Source organism: Somniosus microcephalus, chromosome 2 (assembly GCF_052327205.1).
Source record: "Somniosus microcephalus isolate GS21.2 chromosome 2, FLI_Smic_1.0, whole genome shotgun sequence".
Classification (NCBI taxonomy): domain Eukaryota; kingdom Metazoa; phylum Chordata; class Chondrichthyes; order Squaliformes; family Somniosidae; genus Somniosus; species Somniosus microcephalus.
This window is the reverse complement of record NC_140988.1, coordinates 224,436,599-224,449,695: the sequence shown is the minus strand read 5'-3', so window position 1 is coordinate 224,449,695 and position 13,097 is coordinate 224,436,599. Positions and strand designations below refer to the sequence as shown.

The 13,097-nt window shown below is 41.9% G+C and overlaps 1 protein-coding gene across 2 annotated transcripts in view; it reads left to right on the top strand.

The window, feature by feature from the left end:
• Window positions 1-9,873, top strand: part of LOC147123239 (gamma-aminobutyric acid receptor subunit alpha-2) — a 547,289-nt gene extending 537,416 nt beyond the window's left edge. The window contains exon 9 of one of the 2 annotated variants that reach the window (XM_085969649.1): window positions 3,781-9,873. In XM_085969649.1, coding sequence (XP_085825775.1) covers window positions 3,781-4,092 — 312 coding nt within the window. In that variant the 3' untranslated portion in view covers window positions 4,093-9,873. The remainder of the gene's footprint in view (window positions 1-3,780) is intronic. The other variant, XM_085969641.1, reaches the window with a different exon arrangement.
• The last annotated feature ends 3,224 nt before the right edge of the window (window positions 9,874-13,097 follow it).

Genomic DNA, 13,097 nt, shown 5'->3' with positions numbered 1-13,097 from the left:
TCTGTCTATATTATCACATCCCCATCTCACTAGCCACCCCTCGCACTTATCCTCATCCTCGTTCAATCATACCAACTAAAAACACACAAGGATAGGCACTTGGGTATTTTATGCAATGTTCTTGTAAAGTTTCTGTTAATGTGGTGTCAAACATTGAAACCTTTATTTTCAACACTTTGCCTTCTTGGACAGATTTGAGTACACCTTTGGAAGTGGCTTAGTGAGTTGCAGTGAATGGTGAGACATAACTGTACCCCCCACAATGGTGATGAGTGTAAAAGGAATGGCTTGGGCATTGTTGGGATGCTTTATGGTGTTGGTGTGAGGCGGTGCCAACCTGGCGCATCATGTGACAGCCAGGGTGTACAACAACAGCAACAACAACAACTTGAATTTATACAGCGCCTTTAATGTAGTAAAATGTCCCAAGGTGCTTAACAGGAGTGTTATAAGACAAAAAATTGAAATCGAGCCACATAAGAAATTAGGGTAAATGACCAAAAGCTTGTTCAAAGAGGTAGCTTTTAAGGAGCGTCTTAAATGAGGAAAGAGAGGTAGCGAGGCGGAGAGATTTAGGGAGGGAGTTCCAGAGCTTAGGGTCTAGGAAGCTGAAGGTACTGCCACCGATGTTTGAGCAATTATAATTAGGGATGCTGAAGAGGACAGAATTTGAGGAACGCAGATATCTCAAGGGGTTGTGGGGCTGGAGGAGATTACAGAGATAGGGAGGGGCGAGGCCATGGAGGGATTTGAAAACAAGAATGAGAATTTTGAAATCAAAGCGTTGCTTAACCGGGAGCCAATGTAGGTCAGCGAGCACAGGGGTTTAGGGTGAACGGGACTTGGTGCGAGTTAGGACACGGGCAGCTGAGTTTTGAATGACCTCAAGTTTATGCAGGGTCGAATGTGGGAGGCCAGCCAGGAGTGCATTGGAATAATCAAGTCCAGTACAGCGTCAGGTGAAGTAAATCTGGCCATGGTGAGGCCATCCCTGGCCTCCCAGGCAGTAAGGTGGTCGGGTGCTGATGCCCTGTGTCCTGTGCAGCATCAGCTGATTGTGGAGAAGGTTGGTCTTGTTGTTGGTGCTGCTGGTGTGCCTGGTGCAGCTGGTGTGCTTGGTGATGCTGGTGTTGGGGCTGATCATGGTGGGATTCTGAGGACCAAGGTGAGAGAGTTTCAAGGGCACCCATGCTGATGGAATAGATGACAGGTGAAGTAGAGATGACAGAAGTGATCTGTCAATGGTGGGAGAGGTAATGAGGTCAGACTGGATAGAGATTTGTGTAAAGACTTACAGCATCCTGAATCTGTAGTAGAAATTCAGTTTAGAGAAGCTAGTGGTTAAGGGACATTTCTTAATCAGCTGGGAGCTTTGACTTGACATTTGAAGCTGTCAACTCATCAGCTGATTCAGTGATCACTGAGCTCCCGCCTCAGCTTCACAGATGAGGCCTAGGTACAGCGGGAAACCGGTGGGCGACCTGTCAAATCTCAAAACCCAAAAAACCCTTGATAAGTGGCTGTAAACAAGCCACTAATTATTTTAATTGCCTCCCCCGCCGCTGCGTGTTGGGTCTGCTCAGCGCTGACAGACCCAACATCGGGAAAAGGCACGTGGCGGCGGGTTCACAGCGGGATCCCGACCCGCTGGGAAATAAAACCACTTTCCTACCCGACCCGCCACCGACCGCACTTGCTGACCCCCCACAAAATTCAGCCCTACACCTCAGCAATGGTCCTGAGTTTCCCAAGATTCTCCTGATTTGCTTCCATAACAGTGGAACAGATAAATAGCATGAATGGTCATTCTATCTTTGTGCTATTAACCAGGGGGTTCCACCAATCTCACACTGGGGAATACCTCTGGAACTTCCTGGCACATGTGGTATATTACTTACCTCTTTCTGAGAGTGGGTGGGTTAACACATTCATGTTACATTACAAAGCTGATGTCTTATGTACTTTGCATTATCATTTCTTGAACCAGGGTAGAGGTGTAATTGAAATGTGTAAATAAATGATTACAACAACAACAGCGTGTATTTACATAGCGCCTGTAATGTAGTAAAACATCCCAAGGCGCTTCCCAGGAGTATTATAAAACAAAAAAATTGGACACCGAGCCACATAAGGAGAAATTAGGGCAGGTGACCAAAAGCTTGGTCAAAGAAGTAGGTCTTAAGGAACGTCTTAAAGGATGAAAGAGAGGTAGAGAGGTGGAGAGGTAGAGAGGCAGAGATGTTTAAGTAGGGAATTCCAGAACTCAGGGCCTAGGCAACAGAAGGCACTGCCACCAATGGTTGAGTGATTAGAATCAGGGATGCTCAAGAGGGCAGAATTAGAGGAGCACACATACCTCGGTGAGTTGTGGGGCTGAAGGAGATTACAGAGATAGGGAGGGGCGAGGCCACGGAGGGATTTGAAAACAAGAATTTTGAAATAGATTATATTTATATATTTATAGAAAAGATAGTGAAGTACTGTGCACAGTTTTGGTCTCCTTTGAGGAAGGATATACTTGCCTTAGAGGCAGTGTAACAAAGGTTCACTCGATTGATTCCTGGGATGAGAGGGTTGGCCTATGAGGAGAGATTGAGTAGATTGGGTCTATATTCTCTGAAGTTTAGGAGAATGAGAGGTGATCTCATTGAAACATATAAGATTTTGAGGGGGATTGATAGGATAGATGCTGAGAGATTGTTTTCCCTGGCTGGAGAGTCTAGAACTAGGGGGCATAGTCTCAGGATAAGGGGCCCATGAGGAGGAATTTCTTCACTCAGAGGGTTATGAATCTTTGGAATTCTCTGCCCCAAAGGGCTGTGGATGCTGAGTCGTTGATTATATTCAAGGCTGAGATAGATAGATTTTTGGACTCTAGGGGAATTAAGGGATATGGGGTTTGGGCGTGAAAGTGAAGTTGAGGTCGACAATCAGCCATGATCTTATTGAATGGCGGAGCAGGCTCGAAGGGCCGTATGGCCTACTCCTGCTCCTAATTCTTGTATTCTTATGTTCTTATGATTTATAGTTCTACCTTGAATAATGTAGCAATTATTTTCACATTGAGTTCTCAGCTTCCTTGAAATTTAAATCTGTTTAAATTACTGACCCAAATAATCCCAAATTGATGAAGGAAGTAACAGGTGATTGACAGCTCTATTGATCATAGAAACTTTGCCAAACTTTGTACCAACAGAAGATTAGATGGGTAAAACTTCTATCATTAAGATAGATCAGTTATCTTGCATGGTGTTGTGAATTTGGAGATGTATTAAATAGAGAAATAAAAACATTTCAAGAAGCCAGTTCAAAATTTGAGGACTAGAGTTATGCTTTAGAAACATTTCATTCAATCTCTTGATTTATTAATGTATTTTGATATTGTTAACATTTTAATTTAATTTTCAATTTAGACTTTCCCATCAGTAAAGTAGCCAGATGATCCCAGCATCCCCTTTGCTTTATCAAGCTTATTGTAATGAACAAGGTAATTGGCACAAGAACCAGAGGCAATATGAGGAGAATTTGTTTTACGCAGTGAGTTGTTATAATCTGAAATACACTGCCTGAAAGGGTGGTGGAAGCAGATTTAATAATAACTTTCAAATGGAAACTGGATAAATGCATGAAGGGGAAAAGTTTGCAGGGCTATGGAGGAAGAGCAGGGATAGGAGCTGGCACAGGCATACTGGGCTGAATGGCCTCCTGTGTGGTATGGTTCTATGATTTTACAACAAAAAAATGAATAAATCAATGAATAGCTTTCATTTACTTTCACAGAAGAAAGAAAAGGCTTCTATCATGAAGAAAAATAATGCTTATGCAGTGGCAGTTGCAAATTATGCACCTAATATCACCAAGGACTCAGTACTACCAACAATTGCAAAGAGTGCAACTGCAGAGCCAAAAGAGGCCAAACCAGAGACCAAACCACAGGAGGCCAAGAAAACATTTAACAGCGTAAGCAAAATCGACAGAATGTCCAGGATAATGTTCCCTGTTTTATTTGGAACTTTCAATTTAGTGTACTGGGCCACATATTTAAACAGAGAACCTGTTGTTAAAGAGATGAGGGATGATGCCGCAAAATAATCATTGATGCATTTTAAGGCATGTGGAAAAGGGTGATGATGCCAAATACAACCGGTAATTGCTAATCTATGTACTTTGGTATGTTTTTAGAAATAAGCCTTTATTTTGTCATGATTCACACACAGAAGAATTGCAAAGTCCACACAATCCACAAGTTGATTTAGAAAATGATTCAAGCTGCGGAATCAATGAAAGAACAATTGGAACAAGATATTGGATACTAAATGGATTAGTATCAACAAGAGGCAGGGGGTGGGGGTGGGGGGTAATTTTCAATTTGACCGCCTGGGCGGTAGCCTGGTGGAGTGGACCACTCGCCTGTTGTAGAATCTGCTTGATTTTTGTTCCATTGAAATCAATGGAATGCAAATCAGGCGGGTTCTACAACGCGTGGCAATTGCTCTGCCGGGTTACCACCCAGGTAGCAAAATTGAAATTTACTTTCACAAACTGTGATGGTGAAAGCTTGGGTTCATACGTTCAAATGATTTGTGCCACACAACTGTTTACAAGGTTTTGCAATGCAGATACTTAAAATCAAAGGAGTTCATATGTTAGCACTTATTGGTTGAATTAAATAATTAGGTTACACTCCTGTCATTTTTTTATTGTAAGACCACATGTTATATGAAAGTGTTGATGGTTAAAAGTAGTACTTAGTGATTTTTAATTTCCTGAGTCTAGTACACAATTTACATCGGTTCCAGTGCAAAACTTTTACTTGTAAAAAAAAATGTTTCTTATATACTGCGAGAGATTAATGTTTAAACAGACAAAAGAACTAGATTTCTCTAAAAAAAATCTCATAACACAACTTTAATGTTTACTTTATTGTATTTCTTCCACATTTGTTTTGTGCTGCCATTTTGGTTTTAATGTTAAATATGACGCATGTGATTTGGGGATTTGCATGATGATACTGGTGCTGAGGTCACAGAGAACATTTTGTGACTAACCCAACAATGGCATCATACAATGCACAGAAAAACTGCCTCAGTAACCACATTAACATCTCTGAAACCCATTTTATCTTCTGAACCAACTTTAACAATGCAGAACCTTGAGGGATACAATAAAGAAAAATTAACTCAAAGCTGTGTTTGATAGATTTTCTTCTGTAAAGTCAATATTTTGACAGTTTTTTGCAGAAAAGCGAATCCATAAAAATAACAGGGGATTGCAATTTAAGTAATGAAGTCATTTTCTTCTAGAATTATTTAAAATGCACTGGGGTGACTGCAACTTTTAAAAGTTAACAACCTTCCTAATTGTAAGTGTGAATAAGTGAGGGTCATTTACCTTTATGTGTTTTTATATAACTGACCAAATGGATTAATGTCAGAAACTGCAAGCATCTCTTGGCTTTTACAGAATTTCCTCCTCATAGATGTGTTTTTTTTGGATGATGAAAGACTAAAGGGCCGATTTTAACTTGGGAACTGGGGGTGAGGGGGCTGAAGTGGGTGACGAACTGTCTGGCCCCCAGGAGTGTGAGGCCTGGGAAATGTTAACTGCCAGGCCTCATTTGCATTCCACGAATAACTCCCACCAGAATCCGATAGGAATAACATCATTGCCAGCGGGCAGGAGTCAAAACTGGTGGGGGTGGGGGGGGCATCAGGCCGCTGCCAGGGACCCAAGGAAACGGCCCCCAGCAAAGTAATTAATGATTTGGGCAGTGGGTCGGAAAGTCCGTGATTGGGAGGGAAGCCTGGGGCAGGAGAGGCCCAAGTTATCCTTGTGAGGCCTCCTCTTGACCCACAAGGAACCTTTAAAAATTAACAAAATAATTACTGACCTGGGCCTCCTGTAAGCCGAATACTTGCTGCCGCCAGATTTTTCTGATGGGTTGGAGACTGCGCAGGCCTTAGTCAGGCCCATGGTTAAAATTGTATACGTATCCCAATAATGTCATGACGATGTGCCATTGCCATTTAAATTAAGCCCCACTCCTCTAGGGTGGGAGGCCTTCCCATGCCTGAATTCAGGCAAGTAAAAATTGTGAGAACACATCAGGAACACGCCACGAAACATCCCCCAGACAGGGCAAGTTAAAATCGGCCATTAATTTCTTCACTCTTAGATTGGTTAAGTTATTAACTAAATTTCCACTTAGTACAATGAATTTTGATTCAGTGGCTGGAAAATTCGACTTGTGCCCAAAATGAAGCCATATTCGGCTTCAAGTTTCATTTAAAAGCTAGTGCCAAAGGGGCACCCACTGCTGCTTGCCATTTGAAGAGGGTGATAAATTGGCAAATTTCCTGAGCATTTTTTTGTGCAGCCTACAGCGGTTTCTTTAAGGTTCACTGGTTAGGCCGCTCAATGTCTGGTACAACTGGGCGGAGCTTTAGCGGCAGAAGAACCGCCCATTTATACCTCAATTTTGCAATTGGGGTCTGATAACAGGAGCCGATTTGCATATTTAAGGATGCCTGCTTCAGGCAGGCACCCAGAACAATTAAAAGTCACCCGAGCCAATATTGAATCTGGCACATTTTTGGTGCAGGTCTAGCACGGCAAATCATGAAGTGAAATTCGGAAGTTTAATGCCTATTTTACACAAGGGTCGCAGTGAGTTGAATTTCTCTCCCAATCAAAGCAGCAGAGTGGAGAAAGAGGACGTAAACTGCAAAGGAACTGGTTGGACTGATTGACCATATCATTTTTCTGAGTTCTTATGCCATGACGGTGTTATATGAAGTGATGCAAATTAAAATTTTGGACACAAATCAATAGAAGAAAGAGAAAATGATGTTTTTTCTAATGTTTATTCAATTAAGCTGCATGCTGGTAATTAAGCTCAGAAACAACAGTATCTATCTTCAGTGGAAAGTGGACCATCAACATATCTCAATTATTGGAATGGTGATGTCCTTTCATAAATCTTGCTTTTCTATCAATACATTGGACTGCACAATAGTGAGACATATGTTCTCATTTAGGCAATATGGCTTGATTAAATCAAACTCCTTAGTTTACCGTTTCAGAAAAGAATTCCACATCCCAATCCTTTCAAACATTACAGATTTTATCTACATGGACTATCAATGCCACAAAAGCCCTTAATCACACCCTACTATCTTATCCAATAATGAATGTGAATTGGCTGCATTACTGCAATTAAGGATGTTATAGATTGCATGTTAGCTCACTAAGCAATAATGAATGAGAAGTATAATGTTACTCAATAATTACTGTTGGTATTGGTCTGACCAAAAGAAACTCAATAATCTGACTGATCCAGAATTGCACACTTTTAAATAAATTGTACACTTTTCAGGTTCACTAAAGCTGATACGTATACATGTTTCTTTTCTAACAAAATTTGAAATGTCAAGATGTGGTAAAAATCTAATATAATTTCCCTCTCAGTTTGTGAACATGACCACTGCAACATATAAATCAAATGACAGGAATCCTGGTGCGGTCTCAAAATTCCCAACCTTGTGGGTGAATTTCCATGAGGGGGTTTTCAAGCTCGTTCACTGTAACTTCGGCGGATAGAATTTCTATGGAGGGGTTCCCTGATCTCCTACTGTCACTTGAGTGGAAGATCAGCGGAAACCCCAGAGAAATGGCATGAACGGCTGTTTACATCATTTCATGGGGTTTCTGCTGAGGTTATGGCAGGAGGTCAGGAAAGCCCCCTAGAAAATCTACCCCCAAATTTTTTCAGATATTTCAGATTTTGTTTATAAAATAATACCCTACAAACCAACCTACCCACATTAATTCCTTTACTAATATTACGATATGGGTAACTTTTATAACAATTTTAGAAGGTACAACATTGGTTTAATTAGATTAGACTCAAAATTAGGTGAGGTGCCACTTAAGTTAATAAGTGGCTCATTTACAGGACTTTATTTTCCTGGCAGAAAGACTTCCTGCCTGCTATGGGATGCCAGTTGATTTTAACGGTCAGGTCTCGTTAACATTTAGCGGGCCAGCTACCCACCTAGAATGGGCACAAAGAGGCAATTGGCTGACTGCCGACAAGCAAAGATCGGATGGCCTGCCGGCACTCCAGTAAGCCACGAGTGGGGGTTCGCAGCTGGAGTGGGGGAGAGCCTGGGGCTGAACAAACACAAACTTTCCTTGTGAGGCCTGAAGAAGCTCTCCTGTTCCTCCTGGCCCCTCAAAGATAGGTTTTGTACTTACCTTTTGGAGCCCCCGCAGATTGTACTGGTTGGAAAATCCACGTTGTATGCTCTGGGCAGTCGGCCGTTAAAATTGCCTCATTGTCCTATCTGAGCAACAGGACCCTGATTTTGCCTGCATCAGGCAGGCATTTCAACTGCCCAGTGTTAAAACAGCCAAGGAGCAGTACCCAAGCAACAAAAATTACCACATGGTTTTAAGATAGAGGAGGAAAGGGAGAGCGAGAGAAGGGACGTGGAAGCAGGGAGAGGAGGGGGAGAGGATGGGATGGAAGAGAGGGAGGTGAGCAAAACAGATCTGGCTTTATGTTGCTCATGGTGAGTCTGAGTTCTGTTGCTTTATGAGTGGTTGGGATTGTTCCGATATGGAAGTGGGCAATGGGCGTATAACTCAAGTATTGAAATGTTAGTGAGTTATGCTCAATTTAGAAAGAAGTTTCTAAGTGTTTTGCCCATAGATAATGAGGCAAGTATTTTAATTGGTTGCTGGAAAATAAGTAATAATTATTTTCCTTTCCCACTCTAGGTTGATAGATATCACAACTGCATAAATAGATCTGTTTATATGAGAAATCATTATTTTCAAATTCTTCATTCAAATTCAAATTCTTAACAAAAAAGGCAGGTGCTGTAACAATTTACAATACAATAGAAAATATAAAGATTCGGCTCTGTCTCTCTATGTGTCTATGCATCTCTCCCTCTTACACACAAACTATCCCCCCCTCTTTTTCCATTCTTTCCGCTCACTCTGTCCCTCTTTCTTTCTTATCTCTCTCTAAGGTAAAAAAAAATAAGCATCTGAAAATAGTTTTCTTGTCAAAAGCTACTTCTAAACTTCATGCTACAGCTTGCTTTGAAACCATTTGGAAAAATAAAACGATAAATACTTATAGCCTAAAGAAAGATATACTTTAGGAACATAGAAACAGGGGGAGGCCATTCAGCTTCTTGAGCCTGTTCTGCCATTCAATCACATCATGGCTGATCTGTAGCTCAACTCCATTTACCCACCCTTGACATCTTTACCTAGCAAAAATCTATCGATCTTAGTCTTGAAAATTTCAATTGACCCAGCATGCCCATCATTTCAGGGGAGAGAGTTCCAGATTTTCACTACCCTTTGTGTAAAAAAGTGCATCCTGATTACACTCCTAAATGGCCTGGCTCTAATTTTAACATGATAGTCCTTTGCTCTGGATTCCCCACCAGAGGAAATAGTTCGTCTGAATCTAACCAATCAGATTCTTTTATCATTTTAAAGACAATGATTAGATCACCCCTCGACCTTCTAAACTCTGTGAGAATCATATTGATGCACCTGACAGATTCTCCATAGTAACACGGTCTGACTGGAATGTGTTGGGAATTACTGGCATAGCTGTAGGGGGTGAATTTCCACGAGGGTTCTTTCACTCATCCGCCGTATCTTTGATGGAAGATCTGCGGAAACCCTGGAACAACGGCAGGCGAGCAGGAGAACCTGTGGACAGAAGACCGATGCTTCAAGTAAAAACAAAAAAGACAAATTTTATAGGTAAGTGTTATTCAGAAATATATAATTTTTTATGTCTTTGTTATGTTACAAACCTTAGGGCCAAAACATTCCCTTGTAAATGTCACTGATATTACCAAAGTTTGCGGAGTCTGGGGCAAGTCCCCTAATTTTAATGCTACTGGCAGGAGCTCATGCCTCTAGGGACACATGTTGGACAGCCACCTGTCCCCAGAGGCTGCAAACTGCAGTGAGGGTTGCAGGTTCTGGGGAAGGTGATATCTCCCTTGCCCCCAGTAAGAATATATTAATGCCCCCTCAGCCCCTTTTGGAAAAGTGCTGATATATCTAAATAAACTCTATTTGAATCTTTGAGGGCCCAAACCATGATTCTCAGCCAAGACCCCCAGAGCCATGATTTATGGCCTGGAACTGCTCACCAAGGATATACAGGGGTTCCAGGAGTGAGGCCAGGAATGTGGTAACTCCCAGCATTGGGAGATTCCCCCTCCTCCACCCCCCCCCGCCCCACTTGCCTGCTGAGGTCTACCTCCTCCCGCATCAATGGGCTTGTTTGGAACAGATTGATGCAGTGATCAACTAGGATCATTGTAATCTCTGATGTTAGGCGAAGATTCTGTATATCAGGGCCCCAGCCTATTATGTGACTATTCTACCACATTCCTGACAGAAGTATACCAGGAGATTCCCTGAAAGGCCATAGATTTTTGGCCCCTTTATCTTTAACAGTTTGTAGTTGACTGGCTGAAGGAGAAATAACTTACCTGAAAAGTTTTTGAAAAAAACGATTTTAAGTGATTTGATTTGTTTACCTGTCTTTTATTAGTGACTGTTGCCCATTTTTGATTCATTGTTTTTTGAACATCATGATTATTGTTTTCATTTCCGCTTGCTATCGATAATTGTTATACTTACCTGCTGAGTTGTGATTTGCTATTTTTATATGAATATTAAATTTGACCACTCAGCTGACAGTTTTGCAAACAGATTTGCATAGAGACAGTGTGATGCCTGCACTGTGACAGACAAGAGTATAATGGGCAAAACATATGCTAACATAGAAACAGAGAAGATAGGAGCAGGAGTAGGCCATTCAGCCCCTCGAGCCTGTTCCGCCATTCAATGATATCATGGCTCATCATCCAAATTCAGCACCCTGTCCCTGCTTTCTCCCCATATCCCTTGACCCCTTTAGCCTTAAGAAATATATCTAACTCCTTCTTGAATATATTTCATGAATTGGCCTCAACTGCCTTGTGTGGGTGAAGAAATTCCTCCTCATCTCAGTCCTAAATGGCTTACCCCTTATCTTTAGACTGTGACCCCTGGTTCTGGACTCCACCGCCATCGGGAACATCCTTCCTGCATCTAGTCTGTCTAGTCCTGTTAGAATTTTATACATTTCAATGAGATCCCCTCTCATTCTTCTAAACTCTAGCGAATATAAGCTTAATCGACCCAATCTCTCCACATACGTCATTCCTGCCATCCCAGGTATCAGTCTAGTGAATCTTTGCTGCACTCCCTCCATGGCAAGAACCTCCTTCCTCAGATAAGGCGACCAAAGCTGCACACAATATTCAAGGTGTGGTCTCACCAAGGCCCTGTAGAACTGCAGCAAGACATCCTTGCTCCTGTACTCAAATCCTCTCATTATGAAGGCCAACATACTGTTTGCCTTCTTAACCGCCTGCTGCACCTGCATGCTGACCTTCAGCGACTGGTGCACAAGGACACCCAGGTCTCGTTGCACTTCCCCTTTTCCCAATCTATTGCCGTTCAGATAATAATCTGTCTTCCTGTTTTTGCCACCGAAGTGGATAACCTCACATTTATCCACATTATACTGCATTTGCCATGCATCTGCCCAATCACCCAACCTGTCCAAATCATACTGGAGTTTCTCTGCATCCTCCTCAAAGCCCACATGCCCACCCACCTTTGTGTCATCTGCAAACTTGGAGATATTACATCTAGTTCCCTTGTCTAGATCATTTATATATATTGTGAATAGCTGGGGTCCTAGCACCGATCCCTGCGATACCCCACTAGTCACTGCTTGCCACTCGGAAAAAGACCCATTTATTCCAACTCTTTGCTTCCTGTCTGCCAACCAGTTCTCTATCCAAGACAGTACCTTACCCCCAATCCCATGTGCTTTAACTTTGCACGCTAATCTCTTATGTGGGACCTTATCGAAAGCTTTCTGAAAGTCCAAATACACCATGACGTAAGAAAACTACTAGACACTTGGTCTGAGTATTAAACAAGGCTTTAATCAACTGTTTTTCAACATGGAGACCTAGTTGTGTCCTTCACTAGTTCCTGTTAAAGAATGTCCTGAGCAAGCTGGGCCCATGCCCGAGTATTTATACTCTCCCTGGGCAGCGCCACCAGCAGGCCACCCAGTATTACTTCATATATCATTTCCACATGATTTACCTTTTATAAATCCATGCTGACTTTGTCTGATCCTGTCACTGTTTTCCAAGTGCTCTGTTATTACATCTTTTATAACGGACTCTAGCATTTTCCCCACCACCAATGTCAGGCTTACATAGAAACATAGAAACATAGAAGATAGGAGCAGGAGTAGGCCATTCGGCCCCTCGAGCCCGCTCCACCATTTTAATGAGATCATGGTTGATCATCCAAATCCAGTGCCCTGTCCCTGCTTTCTCCCCATATCCCTTGATCCCTTTAGCCTCAAGAAATATATCCAACTCGTTCTTGAATACACTTAATGAACTGGCCTCAACTGCCCTGTGTGGCAGAGAATTCCACAGGTTCACCACTCTCTGGTCTATAATTCCCCGTTTTCTCTCTACCACCTTTTTTAAATAGTGGGGTTACATCAGCTATCCTCCAATCCATGGGAACTGTTCCAGAGTCGATAGAATTTTGGAAGATGACCAGCAATGCATCTACTATTTCTAGGGCCACTTCCTTAAATACACTAGGATGTAGATTATCAGGCACTGGGGATTTATCAGCCTTCAATCCCGTCAATTTCCCTAACACCATTTCCCTACAAATATTGATTTCATTCAATTCCTCCCTCTCATTAGACCCTATGTTCCGTGACATCTCTGGAAGGTTATTTGTGTCCTCCTTTGTAAAGACAGAACCAAAGTATGTATTTAATTGTGCTGCCATTTCTTTGTTCCCCATTTTATATAGAGAGAGATACACACACATACTAGCAGATTTCCTATGGTGTTGCTAATAGTATGTTGAACAATACATTTTTGTATCAAGACAGAAGCATTATACGATGTAATGCTAACTATTATTCTGCTGCTAGAGTTTTTCTATGAACATTAAGT